Here is a 16,556-nt window from a genome sequence, read left to right on the forward strand (position 1 = left end):
TGGAGTCATGCAGGACATGCTTAATTCCTCCAGCAACATATTGTGACAATACATGTGAAATGTTTACCAGGGAAGCTCAGCAGAGACTCCATGTCCATGGTTTTTATTGAGGGCTGGTCATGTAGACACCCTCTGCTTAGCACATATCAATGCAGACTTTCAGAAGAAAGCATGTGTTCAGCATAAACCACATTATGTGCTCAAATGGTTTAGGCACAGTGAGCCACCCTTATCAGTCAAGGAATGGTGGGAATCTTCCCAAACCCAAGTTCCCAGGTGCAATCTCAGGATAGCAGTCTCAGGCCTTTCATGTTAACTTTATTTTGCACATGGTGCCATAAGATAAAGCATATGCGCATCCTGATTGGCATTAGTGCTCTTCCCTCTTCAAGGTCAAATAACTAGAATAAATAAAAAGCAGGAATAAGTAAATGACAATGTCAATGACATTGACATTGACATTGGGAGAGAAGCTATCAGATGACCAAGTATTTTTATTACTTTCTGGAGAATGCGAAGCATGGAATGAAATTGACAGGGCAACCTGCTACAGCCTGAATGTTTATGTCTCTCCATGATTAATGTGTCAAAACCTACCAAGGTGATGGTATTAGGAGATGGGGCCTTTGAGAGGTGATTAGGTCACAATCACTCTGCCCTCATGGGTGGGGTTAGTGCCTTATCAAAGAGCGCTTCCTTGCCTCTTACACCATATGCAGACCCAGCAAGAAAGTGCCATCTGTGAACAAGGAAGTGAGCCCTCAGCAGACACTGAATCTACCACTACCTTGATCTTGGACTTCCCAGACTCCAGAACTGTGAGAAATCAATTTCTGTTGTTTATAAGCCACCCAGTTTATGGTATTTTGTTATAGCAGCCTGAGCTAAGACACAAGCTGAGTGGACACAGCTGAAGGTGGGGTTGTTTCTTCTGGATGACCCTGGAGAGACACTGGTTCACAAGGATTGAGAGCAGGAGAGGGATTCAGGCAGAGTCATGCATTTCCATAAAGGCCTGTTTAATAGCAGGACACCCAGTTCCCCACATCAGAGTGACTACAGTAATAGCATCTGCCATAGCTCCAGAAACCTTCTCTGGGAAGAAAACTTAACAGCCTGGCCAGGCAGTGCTTGGTCCCTTGGGGTGAGAGACCGAGACCCCTGAATACATAGCTTAGTGCTGGGGAGGGTCAGCCTGCTTGTTTGCCATCAGTCAGCACCCCCTCACAGGAAGCCTGCCAGGTGACTGCCTTGCGTTGGACCCGGAGTTTTCTGCTGCTGGGCATCCAGGGGTGATGCCTCCACAGTGATGGGAGGTTGTGCTGGCTGCCTGTACTGGTCCACTCAGCCTTCCACTTGTGTGTTGGAATCTCCACATTTTGGGGAGGCCACCCTTCTCTGGCTTGTATCCTGCTTTGATTCTCCTTATTGAAGTAGAGATGGAAATTTCAGGAGACATAGGGGAGAAACTGGCCAGTGAGTTTCACAATATTCTGATATTACCTACAGTGCTTTCAGCTCTCTACCAGAAGGTAAAACTTTTGAGATCCTGAAGGTGCTAGGTTGCTGCCCCATGATTGAGGGGATGTGCTGTGGCATTTCTGCAGGCTTTACATGTTTCCCTTTAAGCAAGATGAAAAGTTTTCTGACACTTTTATTATTTGCCAGGGCAGAGGTTGTAGCCCCTTGGTGAAATTTAATTATACCCTCCACCAAATCCAATTACTACCCACACCCATGAAATCCCATTATAACTTTCTTTTGCTTCATTAGAGATACACCAAGACAGGTCCCTTCCTAATCCATTATGGCAGATTCCCTGAAGAATGTTAGTTAGAGATTTTGCATATATTGTTCATTACTTCGCAGTGCAAATATGCAAAAATGCAAATGACCTGCCATTAACTTGCTTAAAGACCAGGAAGGGGTGTCCTCTTCCTGACTGATCTGGGTGGCTTCTGTTGCAGAGACCTCTGTCTTGGAACTGCCCATGGCAAGATGTGTGCCTGCTGACAGGAAGCCTGGCAGTAATACCATCAAGCCTTATGTTCAGAAAAGCACAAAATGTTTCTTCAATCAGAAGGGAGCATTGAGTTGTTTTGGGGCTGGACTGTGGCAGGTGGCCAAGAGAACAAAACCCCTTTTGTACTTTTTCCGTGCTTAAAACACTAGACTCAGCCGAGATGTGGTTTGGGGTAGGACAGACCTTTCCTGCAGGGGTTGGGGAACCTAGCTGTTCTTCCCCTGCAGGAATGCCTGAGCCATGCTGTGGGGCAGGCCGGCTGATGTGTGCTGCGTACCAGCGGTGGGGCATCAGCCCAGTGTAGTTTCTATCAAATTTGAACTGAGGAAGAAAATAAAAGAGACCAAGCACATATCTGTTTTACTATAAGAAAGCTGATCCCTTAGGGATTTCAGACCCCTGAGGATATTTTCTTAAGGATAATAAGAGAATGAACAATCAAGCATCATCAAATATTTTTGTTTCGTTTTTATTTTCGACTTTTACAATAAAAAATTTCAAACAAATTTCAAGACAGAAGTTGAAAGACTAGTACAATAAATGTCTGGGCACACCGTCCACCTGGTTTCATTACATGTTAACACTTTGCCATATTAAAATTTCTCTTTTTTACCCTCTGTGCATATGTTTGTGTGAGTGTGTGTGTGTGTGTGTGTGTGCATGAAATCATTTGAGAGTAAGTTGCAGACATCAAAACACTTCATCCCTAAGAGCTTCAATGTTCATTTTCTAAAAATAAGGATCTTTTCTTATAAAATCATAATAACCATCATCACACCTAAAAAATGAGCAATGATTTAATAGTATTATCTAAAAAAAATTAAAGAAAAATCAACAGCATGAAAAAGAAGGAGAAAGATGAACAAACATAACAACAGGCACTAGAGGAAGCAAAATAGAGAAACAAAAACTAATTAGTAACCCTAGGGATGTGTGGCCACATTGCATCCATAAAGCAAGAACAGCCTGCTACGAAATACAAGCATTCAGAGACCCATAAAGTGCTTGTAAAATTAAAAATATACATTGCAAAAAAAAATCAAATGTAAGGGCTAAAGAAGAAATTTGAGAAAACTTCCAAGAATGAAGATCAGAAAGACAAAAAAGGGAGAGTAGGATTAAAGGGAAATTTCCATTCCATTTTTGATGGATAATCAATCTAAAATCTGTAACATTTCCAAGAAAGCGATTGGAGAATACAGAGAGGCAGGTAAATCAGAGAAATAGACGAAAATTCTTGAGATACGAAGAAAGCCAAAAAAGTCTGGAGATTGGTGGGACCCATTGGAAGAGATTAGAGCCTGAAAACAACCTGGAGAATTTCAGAACATCAAGCAAGGACAAAGAAAGGCCTCAAAACCCTCAAGCTGAAAAAACATGGGATTATTTACCAAGGCCTAAGAGTCAGATTGACCACAGACCTCTCAAGCAGCACTGAAGGATGTAACAGCTTCTCAACTGTAATGTACCCATACATCCTTGGATATCTTGTTCAACTTCAGATTCTGGGGTGGGGGGATTCTGTATTTCCAGCAATCTCTTAGGTGATATTATGGCTCCTGGCCTATGGATCACACTGAGTGGCAAGGGCCTACAGATCACAGGTCTAGAATAAAATGGAATAATACCTTCAAAGTTCTGAAGAAGATTGCTTTGAATGTGAAATTTCACAGCTAGCCAAATTATTGATCAAGTATGAGGCAAGATAAAGACAGATACTCAAATGCACTGTAAGTTCACTTGATATGCATTTTCTGAAAAATGTTACTTGTGGATGAACTGCAAGAAAGTATTCAAGAAATGAAGAATTTAAAAGACAGGGATGCTTTCGGGAGCTAACCCAAGTGGAGTATGTGCAAGGAAATACCTGGATGGTAGTGATGTGACAAGCCCAGAAAACAATTAGTCCAAATTTGAACAGGAAGTCAGAGGGGTCAAAATAATGACTTTAAGAAGGAAACAATTTCTGTTCAACAAAAAGAAGCAGGAAGATTCTAGTGATATGATGGAAAAGGCATGTTTCTTCTTGAAAGAAGAGAAAGAAGAGTCCATTAAGACTCCAGGAAAAACAAAACCACTCAAGAAAAGCATGCTCCAACTACGAGCAAACTAAAGCATGACATGAGAATGTATTTGACCTTCACACTGGGAAGCTTCCCCTTCTAGGAGAACAAAAACTACTTAAAAATGGTTATTTCTGGAGTGAGTTATTAAAGGTAAAAGATTGGGTAGGAGATTTTTGCTTTTTATTTAAGACTATTTAATAGGGCTTTTAATTTTTAGAGATCAAGTATATTTAAAACCATTAAAAAATATTCTCTCCCGGCTGGGCGTGGTGGCTCACTCCTGTAATCCCAGCACTTTGGGAGGCCGAGGCAGGTGGATCACGAGGTCAGGAGATCAAGACCATCCTGGCTAACACGGTGAAACCCTATCTCTACTAAAAATATAAAAAATTAGCCAGGCGTGCTGGCAGGTGCCTATAGTCCCAGCTACTCGAGAGGCTGAGGCAGGAGAATGGTGTGAACCCAGGAGATGGAGCTTGCAGTGAGCCAAGATCACCACTGCACACCAGCCTGGGTGACAGAGTGAGACTCCATCTTAAAAAAAAAAAATTCTCTCCCTTTGATATAAAATGTCAGGGAGGGAAGAAAAGGAATGAAGAGTGACAAAGAAAGGAAGGGCTTTTCAAGAGAACAAACCAACTCATGATACACACAAACTCACCCCATCCTCCAACATAACAACCCTCTTTACTCCCACGAATGAACAGACAAGTTCTGTTTTTCTCTTTCCAAATCCATTGACCCATATGCAAAGCTGGCACTAATTTTTTTGAAACCAGATGTTGCAGCATCTAAATATTTACATTTTTCCTCATCAGGACTCCATGTGTGAGATTCTGGAGAAAGGGAGCCTTCTGGATCTGGGGCCTTTGTTTGTCTTTTCTTCTCTGCTCCCCAGAATTTGATTTTAATGTAGTTTTTCAAATTGGGGACTATGAGTTCTTGACAGAATGTATTAATTTTGTGTCTTAATTTTGATGATCTTCTAAACAGATATAGTCTAAGCAGTATACACAGATCATCAGGATAACAACCATATAACCAGAGATTGCCGTGGGGATTCTGGCCTTTGTCTTGCACTGCTAAGCCTGTCAGCACCAGAGAACACCTTCTTGATGACCAGGAACCAATGAGGAAAGAATAGATGTAGGTTTTCTATGACTTAAAAATCTGGGTTTAGTGGAGGCCGAAGATTGGTATGATGTGCTTGCTGCTTGAAGAGGTATCTTAGTCCATGTCTTCTTCTGTAACAGAATACCACTAAGTAATTGATAAAGAACAGACATTTATTTCTCACAGTTCTGGAGGCTGGGGAGTCCAAGATCAAGATGCTGGCCTCTGGTGAGAGCTACTCTCTGCTTCCAATATGGCGCCTTGAATATTGTGTCCTCACATGGCAGAAGGCAGAAGGGGAGAAAGGGGTGAACTCACTCCATCAAGCCCTTTTCTAAAGGCACCTAATCCCATCCACAAGGGAGGAGCCCTTGTGGCCTAATCACCCCTGAACGTCTCTGCCTTTTAATACTATTACATTGGTAATACCTAAATTTTGGAGGAGACACATTCAAACCATAGCAGAGGGTTTTATAGACCACAGAGAAGTGTGGCAGAGGGATCTCTTTGCCCAGCCCTCAGAGGTGTGGGCATAACTCCCCCAAAGGAACTGGCACAGGCTGGAAAAAAACAAGTTCATGCTGCAAAACACAGTCTGTCACATGTTATTAGGACTGTTGACTTGAATCTTATTGGTTTTGTAGTTTTGCTTGTATTTAATTTCATAGTTTAGAGTTGAACAAGAGCTATAAACATAAGGTGTTTATATCTAGTTTTATGTTTGAACATGTTTGAGTAACGTTATAATTTGAAACAACTTAAATCAACATTGGGGGTTAAGGAGAATTGTTTTCTTTCAGAAAGGGTTTGCACGGTACTCAAGTTGTAACAAACTAAGTCGAATTTCTTTTTTAACATTCTGCCCATTGCCATTTCATTCTTTATTTTGTCACAGATTTAAGACAAGTTACTTTCTCTTTTCAATTGAAAAAAATTCTACAAGTAACATGTATTCCAGCGACACTGGACGGTTTGTTGTTGTCATCAGGGCTTGGGTGTCAGGAGGGGGCTGACACGCACATACACATGAGGAAGCTTGCTGGAAATGAGGGCGATATGGGGGTGAGTAGGGGGTAGAAGGAGGCTAGGGGAGGTGAGAATGGGATGGAAAAACACTTGGGAACAACAGCCGGCCCTGCACTAGGGAAAGTGGACACATCTTCCCGGAGTTCGGTTCAGACCCAGTCACTACTGGGGTTAGCAGTCAGGACACATTTGTCTGCATGTAATAAATACCCATCTAAAGTGGCTGAAACCACACCAGCCATGCTCCTTGGTGACCCCACAGCTGGGGACTGTCTGCCCTTGAGTCCCTTGCTTCTGTCCAGCATCCAGTTCCACTGACACTGGAGTGATTTCTGGATCGTCTCATCAGTGTCTTAAAATAGCTGCCACAATTCTGGGGAAGACAGCATGAGGGAAAACCTTCCCCAGAAACCTTCAGCTGAATTCCTCGTAGATCCCATTGGCCGGGACGGTGCCCGTGTCCCAACTGTGTGAGAAATGGCATTTTCTACCTCTTTAGTGAGAAGTTTGGGCCAGAATGAAGTTTGTGTGTGGCGTGAGGGCCGTGGCTGCCTGCAGGAATGGTGTGCTCCTGAGCTGGACTCCACTGGGCCAGTTACACATGGTGACAGGAAGAGCACAGGGGGTGCGGGGCAGGGGTACACTCCCAGGCTCTTTATACCATGTGCATGGGACCCTTGGACTAGGCCACAAGAGGGATCACCAAATCAATCACCTTCAAGGCCAGACAGGTACCTTAATAACTGTAGCAGACCCCGAGACTCAGAGTGCCTTGGGGACTGGTGCAAATGGAGGGCCTTTGCCCCTTTCCAAGGGGGCTGTAACCTCTCCTCAGCTCCCACTGACCATCGTGTTGGGGGAACGTTGGTTCAGGCTTTGCAGAAATTCTAAGTTTTCAACGGAAGGTAAGCACATAATGTTTTTAATGTGAAATGGCCATGGGGGTTGTGAGGGGTGTGTCTAACAAAACCCGTCTGTGGCGTGGGGTGAACCACAGAGCCTTGCACACGATAGGCTGCAAAGGAGGGAGCTCTGGAGGAAGAATGCACGCTTAGGCCAGGGCGGTCTCATGGCCAGATAGCCCAGGCTCTGTTTCACCCATATTGAGGGAACCGTGAAATCCTGGGCTTAGCCTCTCTGAGAGTTACAGCCCTCACCTGTAAAACTGGGACCATCACCTGTACCTTGTAGGACTCTTACAGTTACTCTTGGAGAGCACTCAGCACACAGTAGGGGCTCAATTAAGGCTGTGTTGTGGCTATTTTAATAAGCCGTGGGTTCTGCATATGGAGATGGTTTGGTTGCCAGACACCAGGGCTCACGCCCCTACTGTGGCATGAAGTACCCTGGGCAAGTTCCAGGTAGGAGAGCCAAAATGTGTGCAGGGGACTGATGTAATGTGGCGCAGGTGTGTGGGATGGGAAGCGAAGGGAAGAAGAGACCCCAAGAAGGGAGAAAGGGACCAGAAGAGCTCCCTGTTCCTGTGTACTGTGGCACAGCAAACCACCCCAAACTTCCTAACTTAGGGACACACAACCACAACCACCTTGTTGGGCCTGTGGGCTCTGCTTCGGGTCAGAAATTCTAACAGGAAGTCGCAGAGGTGGCTCATCTGGCGGCCTCCTGAGTCTCCACGCTGGGCTCCAGGTGCTGACACTGTCACTCAGTTCCCCAAAGCGCCTAGATAAAGGCAGCTCTTCAGACAGCAGCCAAGGCCCTGGTGTCTAGCCCTGCCCCTGCCCCTGCCCCTTCCTTCCATATACCCTGGCCGCCCAGGCTTCTCCGTGCTGCTGTGTCTCTAAAGGCGCTCTGCCTGCAGCCCTGAAAGCCTTTGTTGCTGCTACTGTTCCTTCTCAGATTCAGAATTTATGTCAAGTGTGAGTGCACAGCCCCTCTCTGTGCCCACTGAGCTTTGAGTTCACCTGTCGTCTCATCACATTATCCTGACATGCTGTCTGCTCTTGCCCCTCCCCCAGCACACCAGGAGTTCCTGCATTCTCTTTGTATCTCCAGTGACTACACAGAGCCTGGCATACAGTAGGTGCAGCTTAGGTGTGGAATTATTGAAAGCATGGACTCTGGGCTGGGTGTAGTGGCTCATGCCTGTAATCCCAGCACTTTGGGAGGCTGAGGTGGGTGGATCACTTGAGGTCAGGAGTTCGAGACCAGCCTGGCCAACATGGTGAAACCGCATCTCTACTAAAATACAAAAATTAGGTGTGGTGGTGGGTGCCTGTAATCCCAGCTACTCGGGAAGCTGAGGCAGGAGAATCGCTTGAACCCAGGAAGTGGAGGTTGCAGTGAGCTGAGCTCGCACCACTGCACTCCAGCCTGGGCGACAGAGTGAAACTTCATCTGAAAGCATGGACTCTGGGTTGAAATCCCACCCCCACCACTTCCTGGCTCTGTGACCCTGGCAACTGGCTGAACCTCTCTAGGCCTTGGTTGTCTTATTGGACAATGGGGTGAGTGACTCCATGAACTACCCAAAGTTGTCATGAAGATTAAATTAGGTATTCCATCTAAAGGGTTTGGAACAGAGCTTAAGTTTGGAACAGAGCTTAGCCTTAGTAGATAGATGCTCAAAGAAAATGAGTAGTTGCTGCTATTAGGTGTTGTATATATGAATGAACAAATGAATGAAGCTCATTCATTCTTTAAGGCTCAGGTCAAAAGCTCTCCTGTTCCATAAAGCTTTCCCCAATCCTCATAGTAAAGGGATCCACTTTTAACTTGCTGTGCTTCTGTACCTGTCGTGTTCTTTACAGATCCCTCTGAGTATAGTTGTGTGTGCATAGGTTGATCTCTCTGTCTGCACTGGAAGACCCCGAGGGATGGCTGTATCTTATTTATCTTTTGAATGTTCCCTATACTCAATATAAAGAGTAGGTGCCATGTACATAGCAAGTGCTCCATAAATGTGGCTGGAAGGAAGGAGGGAAACCAGAAAGGGGAAACCGCTTTATATCTAACTGGAAAGAGACACTAAGAAGATAAGTTAAACTTGGTCCAGATTTAACTGAAAACGACAACAAAACTAACCAATCTTAAGTTCGATTGAATTGTGCATGATTTTTTGCTGGACCTAAATCACTGCTTCAGATCCATCCATCCTTCCTGGTTTGAAGTTCAAGTTCAAATCCATGTTTTTTTTTGTTTTGTTTTGGTTTGGTGTTTTTATTTGTTTTTGTTTTTGTTTTTGTTTTTGAGATGGAGTCTTGCTCTGCGCCCAGGCTAGAGTGCAGTGGTGCAATCTCAGCTCACCGCAACCTCCACCTCCCGGGTTCAAGTCAAATCTGTGTTTAAGGCCCAGCAATTACTCAGAGCTGCTTACGTGTTGGTTTCTGTGCTAAAGTAGTCCTTTCCCTTCCCTTTCCCCTTCCCTCTCTTCTCTCCCCGCTCCTTCTCCTCTCATCTCTCCTCTCTCCTCCTCTCCTCTATTCCCCTCCCCTCCTCTTCCCTCCTTCTTCTTCTGTCATCCCTTCCATCTCTGCCTCTTATTTCTTCTAGCCAGGGAATTTTTAAAGATTCTCCCCAAAGAAATCTTGCCTTGATGGGATGTCCAGCATCTAAAAGAGGTAAAGAGTTAAAATGCATGATGGTGGAAAATCAAGACCATCCATTTGGTCTTTTCTTCATTCTCATACCCATAGGTGACCCCTGAAATGCCCTTCGGGAACCTAGGCTTGCCAGATGTAGGAAAAAGAAATATAGGATGCCCAGCTACTTTTGTATTTCAGGTAAACATGAATATTATTTTAGTATAAGTATGACCCATGCAATATTTGGGTATCCAAATATAAATTCGGTGTCCTCTTTTATCTGGCAGTCCTGTTGGAACCCCTAGGGCCAGGCCCAGCTTCATGGGGTGAGATTTGTGCAGTGGTACAGGACCCTGCCCTCAGAAGGGACCATGCTTAGTTTAATGCTCTGTTCTCATCATCATAAAATTCTTAATAATTTTTGAAGAAGGGGACCTGCATTTTCATTTTGCGTCGAGCCCCAAATTATGTAGCCAGTCTACCTAGGGCTCCTTGGAACATGATATGGGGCCCAGTGCCATAAGTACTGCCACTTTGAGTCAATGTACCACTCTATGGTACAAACCCAAGGATGGCCCCACTGCCTGGATTCATAATGGATATCTGGTGGGGTCTCCTTGGAAATCACATTTTTCTATTATAATTGGCTCTAAGTGTTTCTGCTTTGGCAGCAAACTCTACTTGTTAGGCTCTTTAATCCAAGTTTCACTGTACCTAGCATAAATCAGTGAAATACTTAGTGTGAGGAAATGCTGGTTGCTTCATAGATGCCTTGAAAAGTGATTTGACCTTAAAAATAACTTTTATTGGTGTTACATAATCATGTTGCATGATGTATATGATATTTATTGCAAATGCATGTTCATGATGTCATCATTCTGCACAATTGCCAAACTCATACTTTCCAAATGTTGACTGTAGATTTGCTTGATTCCTCCTGCAGATGGGACCTTTTTTTAAAAGAAAAGACATGGATATTTTGACTGCTCACTCACCCTAGAGTTCTACTAAGAAAGGGGCTCCTGAGCAGGTGTATATGAAAGTAAAGAGTGCAGAACCAGCAGAACACGCAGAACCAGAGACCTGTATGAAAAGCCACAAAAACACCACCCACAATCACCTATCACAAGTTGTCTTAAGGAAACCCTGAATAAGTAAAACACCAGACTTACAGGAGAATGTAATCACTTGTGTTGCTGAAAATAATGTTTCACTTTACAAAACGATTTACTACTAGGTCCATTTTAAGTAATGAAATATCTAGAACTAAAACATGTAATGAATAAAATTTCTTTTGAATTTCTTAGTTTTGATAGTCACCATTATTATGTAAGAGATCACTTTTTTATTTTATTTTTGGAGACAGTCTCACTCTGTCATCCAGGCTGGAGTGCAGTGATGTGATCTCAGCTCACTGCAACCTCCGACTCCCGGGTTCCAGTGATTCTCCTGCTTCTCGAGTAACTGGGACTATAAGCATGCACCACCATGCCCGGCTAATTTTTTAATGTTTTTGGTAGAGATGGGGTTTCACTATGTTGGCTAGGCTGGTCTCGAACTCCTGACCTCAGGTGATCCACCCACCTTGGACTCCCAAAGTGCCGGGATTACAGGCGTGCGCCACTGCGCCTGGCCAACAAATCACTTTTTAGGGGAATCTGGGTGTTGGCTGGAGAGAATCATTCTATGCGCTTTTAACTTTGCAACTTCTGTGAGTCTACAATTATTTTTAAATAGAGTTAAAAATTATATATATATATATATATACACACACACACACATATATACTACACAGTATATTATAATATATTCAGGAACACCTCTATGAGGTCAAACAAGCACATCTTCATTGCACACTCAGTCTAGGTGGTGACTGATCTCTCTTTGCCTCTGCCTGGTAATTTATAAAAGTACTGGACCTAGAGACTGTAATGCCCAAATCCCATGGTAGCTGATAGCTTCAATCTCTTAATCTTTCACCAAGGGGGCATCAACAGCAGAAAATAAACTCATTTTTAAAATCACGTTTCCTTGTCTCATGACCTAGGAAAGGAGCAAAGATCCAAAGTGAGTAATCTGCTTTTGTGATGTTAGCCAGAACCAAATTTATCTCCCTTGTCTTTCTTAAGTTTAGCACCTGAACTTGATTATTGTATCATTCTAATTGTAATCCTAGTTAGAGTGAGTTAGTTCTACCCAATTTTAGTTGCTTAAGTGGAAAAAGTGGAAATAGTGGCAGAAGATAAAGGAGATTATCAAGGAATTGGACGTATTGGATGAGATAGGGAGAACAGGAAGGGAATGTACTTATTCATTCGCTCAAGGGCGAGTCCTTGCCTCTGGGCTCTGTCTAGTACGTTGTCCGATGGCACAGGGATGGACACACTCTGACGCCTGGCAGTTGCTTTCCAGGCTGCCGGAAGACAGCAAGCCAGTAAACAAGCTGTGGTCTGTAGCACCAGGTAGCCATAAATGCTATGGAGAAAAATAGAGTAAGGGAAAGCTGTGGGAGTGGGAATCAGAGAAAGCAATTTGTTCATACTTGGAATGACATTGCTTCTGCAGCAAGAGTGAGATAGAGTTACAGCCATCATAAATTTTATAGATTAGCAAAAACAAAGTTAAATCTTAATCCTGGTATTGCGTTAGTGAAATGGAACTGGATTGCTTTATCATTTCAATTTGAATTCTAGTTAAAGTCATTTTATTTTCCCCACTTTTCCAGATCCTGGCAGGGTTTGATTCTCACACTTATTTTATATAGCAGCAGCCATAAAAATGTACATGTTCTTTGACCCATAATGCAGTGATTCTCAATCTCACTGGACCTAATGCCCTCTTTTTGACAATGAATATTCTGTAACACTCCCTTTACTATCCTGAATGAAATCACGGATCACATAACCTATCTGGAGACATAATTGCAAGAATACAAGACAATACTTAAGGAAACCAAAGGAAAGTTATTTATATAATAAATATATTTATTTAATGACAAAGTAAACATGAACACAGCAAGACATAAAATGCCTGCGTCTATACTCAGAATTACTGTGTCAGCCTCGAATGCAGATGCCCAGGCTTATGGAGCAGTCACACCTGGGAGCATTGCAGGTTGCCATGGTGATGGGAAAGGAGAGGAGGCGGTGTCACTTGTGTACTGGCCTAAAGCACCTCTAATTTCAAGGGAACAGGGGAGTTTAATTCTTCCATAGACCTGGGATTTGGAAAACCCGAAAGCTTTGGTATAACTAAGTTCAGGGCTCTTAACTGCCTGGATGTATTTTACCACATGGCATCTGACAGAACATGGGGTATGGCACAGACCTCTGTTGGTTGAGATGGTCCCATGCATTTCATACCTGGCTCTGCCCACCAATGCCAATAAAACTTCCCCAGGCAAAAATGCCTTGAAAGTTTTCAGTATCCCTCTTATTGGCAGAGTGGCCCTCTTTAAGAGCCTCTGTATCAATCAAGTTCATGGGGATTTATTCGCAGGTAATAATACAAAATATGACTATGCTATTTGTCTGCTTATATTGCTATCAAGGTTATTATGACAATGTAAAACTGGAAACAACCTAAGTATCCAACCAAATGGAAATGTTTAGTTAGCTATGATTTATCAAAACAAAAGTATACGGTTAGTAAATAAACAAATAGAATTCTACATAACAGTGCAAATCAAAAATGTCATTTATGAGATACTGTTGGGTGAAAGCAAACGTAACATTTTATATAATCTATATAAAAACATGCATGCATATAAAGCAAAGAAGAAATATTCTTAAACTGATAGTTGAAAGAGAATGAATCGCTATCTATTGATTTCTAACAAACCACCCCAAAACTTAGTGCTTTGAGACAACAATTTGTTAGCTCATGATCCTGTAGGTCAGCAGTTTGGGCTAAGCTCACACGACGTGGTTTTTCTGCTGCTCTGCTGGTCTTCCCTGGGCTCACTCATGCTGTGGTAGCACCATGTCGGGGCTGAGTGGGGGCACGCTGGCCCAAGGTGGCCTCATTCACATTCTAGTGGTTGTTGCTAACCATCAGCTGAGTTTCTGCATCAGGCTAGCCATGGACATCTTCTTTGAACCACCACAGAAGAGCATGCAGTATTTTAGGCCCAAATTATAACTTTAAAGCTGCTGAAGTAGAAGATAGAGATTGAAGTAGAGGATAGAGATTGTTTTATTTGTGCATTTCAATACTATTCCCCAAAGGTCTAATTGACCAGAGAATGTCAGGGGTGAAAAAGAGAACGGACCAGCCATCTGGTCCACGGAAGGCAAGCAGGTTTTACTAAAGTGTCAGCTAAAACAGTTGGTCCCAGGACCAGTGTTAGAGACTGATACAGGCAAGAAGGGAGAGCAAGCAGTAAGTAGTTAGTGAAGTTGGCCACAGGGGAGGATGGGGGATGGTGTGATAAATGTCCCACATTTGCCTTGGGGAAATAGAGGCCCTTGTAAGAATCAGGTCTTGTGTTTGATTCCTTCCAAGGAGTTTGCTAAGTGACAAATAGATCTTATTGGGTTGCAGTATTAAAGATACTGTCATTTTTTACACTGCTGAGACTGATCAGTGATAAACTCTTTGCACAGGTTGTGGGGTGGGAACTGCTGGCCCAATACACCAAAGAGTATGAAGAAAAACCACTCTTTGGCCTGCTCCAAAACTGGGCTGAATCTGTGAGGGACAAGCTGAGAACCAGGTACGTGTTACCCAGGCCATCGTCATCATCTGCCTTCAGTGGGTTATCATGAAGCCTGAGTTCATACAGCCTTGGCATAACTCAGTCTTGCTTGAAATTTTTAGTATTTGCTATATGCAAGAAATCTGTGCATATGTAAAATTAATGCTCATACACTCACTACCAACTTAAAAACTAAAACATTGCTCATTCTGTTCTTTCTCCTTGAGTTCCTTCTTTATTTCATGTTCACTGTTCCAAGCAGTTTATAGGTTTTAATCCTAAAAACCCCATGAGGTAAGTTCTTATTTCCATTTCACAGATGAGGAAACTGAGGCACAGAGGTTAAGTACCTTGCTCAAGATTACATGGCTAGTGAGTGGCAGAGGTGAGATTTGAACCCAGACAGTCTGGCTTCAACATCCGTGCTTTTGGTTGTTTGTATTGATCTTTCAGGATTGTCTGTTAGCTTTATAAGTAAAGCATAATATATGTAGCATTTTGTAACTTTGTTTTCACTCAGTATTTTGTTTCTTAGAATCATTCAAATTGTTAAGTATAGGTGCAGAACTCCTCTTCACAATATTCTGTAATATTCCATCCTGTGTATATGCCACACTGTACTTACCCATTCTCATCTCTGATATCTTGGACATTTGGGTTGTGTATGGTTTTTTGATATTTTCCATGATGCTGTTGTGAAAAACCCTGTACATGTTTTCTGGGGGATGTACACAAGAGTTTTTATAGGGCTTTCAAACTTAGTTGACATTACTTAGAATAAGAAATACACTTTAAATCACCATGGACACCCATATATCCATAGGACCTCCACTTCAGATGCAACTGAAGCAAACAGTTCCTGGAGCAGTGGCTACCTCCCTATTTATTACTGATGATGCTCTCTGATATTTTTAAATTTTATTTTTAAAGAATACTGATCTTAGCAGAATATTGATTTCAGCCAGACATGGTGGCTCACGCCTGTGATCCTAGCACTTTGGGAGGACAGGATAGAAGAATTGCTCAAGCTCAGGAGTTCGAGACCAGCCTGGGCAATATGGTGAGACCCCTGTCTCTACAAAAATAATACAAAAATTAGCCAGGCATGGTGGCCCATGACTGTGGTCCCAGCTGCTTGGGAGGCTGAGGCAGGAGGATCGCTTGAGCCTGGGAGGCAGAGGTTGCAGTCAGCTGAGATCATGCCACTGCATTCCAACCTGGGCAACAGAGTGAGACCCTGCTTAAAAAAAATACTGACCCCAACCCTTAAACTGATTTTATGACCTTTTAGTTATTTGCAATCTGTTGTTTGAAAAACACTCCCCTTCGGTATCTATTACCTAGGAATGGAATTGCTGTGCTATGGAGTAATGTTCAACTTTACTAGATAGAGACAAATTATTTTTCAAGGTGGTTGTATAAATTTACACCCCCATTCGTAGCATGTATCTTGTGGGGCCTTATTCTGTTCTCACCAACACTTGGTACTATCAGACTTCTTAATTTTTGTCAATACAATATAAGAAATGATCTCTCACCCTTACTTTAAACTGAATTTTCTCGATTACTATTAAGGATGAGCATGATTTCACATGTCTGTTTGCCATTTGTATTTCTTCCTATGTGAAATGCCTGTTCATGTTTTTTGCCTATTTTTATTGTGTGTGTGTGTGTGTGTGTGTATGTGTGTGTGTGTGTCTTGTTCTTATTGATTTTTAAGGGCTCTTTATCCTTTGTTGTTATAAATGCTATAATTATCTTTTCTATGTTTGTGGCTTGTCTTACGTTTTCTTTATCGTATCTTTTGGTTGAGATAAATTCATTAATTATAGTCGAACTTATCAATCTTTTATATCCAACACTTTTGCTGCATTATCTATTCTGAGGTCATGAAATCTATATCTTTGAAAGTTTGAAAGTCTCACCTTTTACATTTAATTATTGAATCCATACACATTTTTGTGTATGGTTTGAGGAAGGGATCTCATTTTATTTTTCTCCTTTGGGGACGGTCAGTTGTTCTGGCACCATTTACTGAATTGGACATTCTTTCCTAGTAACCTGCAAGTTCTCTTTGGCATTTATTAAAT

The 16,556-nt window shown here is 42.6% G+C and overlaps 1 protein-coding gene across 1 annotated transcript in view; it reads left to right on the forward strand.

Moving 5' to 3' along the window:
* The window catches only part of ACOXL (acyl-CoA oxidase like), a 373,858-nt gene that overhangs the window by 217,229 nt on the left and 140,073 nt on the right, over window positions 1-16,556 (forward strand). Inside the window, 1 exon segment of the mRNA XM_055240922.2 lies at window positions 14,375-14,484. Coding sequence (XP_055096897.1) covers window positions 14,375-14,484 — 110 coding nt within the window.

Source organism: Symphalangus syndactylus, chromosome 14 (genome assembly GCF_028878055.3).
Source record: "Symphalangus syndactylus isolate Jambi chromosome 14, NHGRI_mSymSyn1-v2.1_pri, whole genome shotgun sequence".
Lineage (NCBI taxonomy): Eukaryota > Metazoa > Chordata > Mammalia > Primates > Hylobatidae > Symphalangus > Symphalangus syndactylus.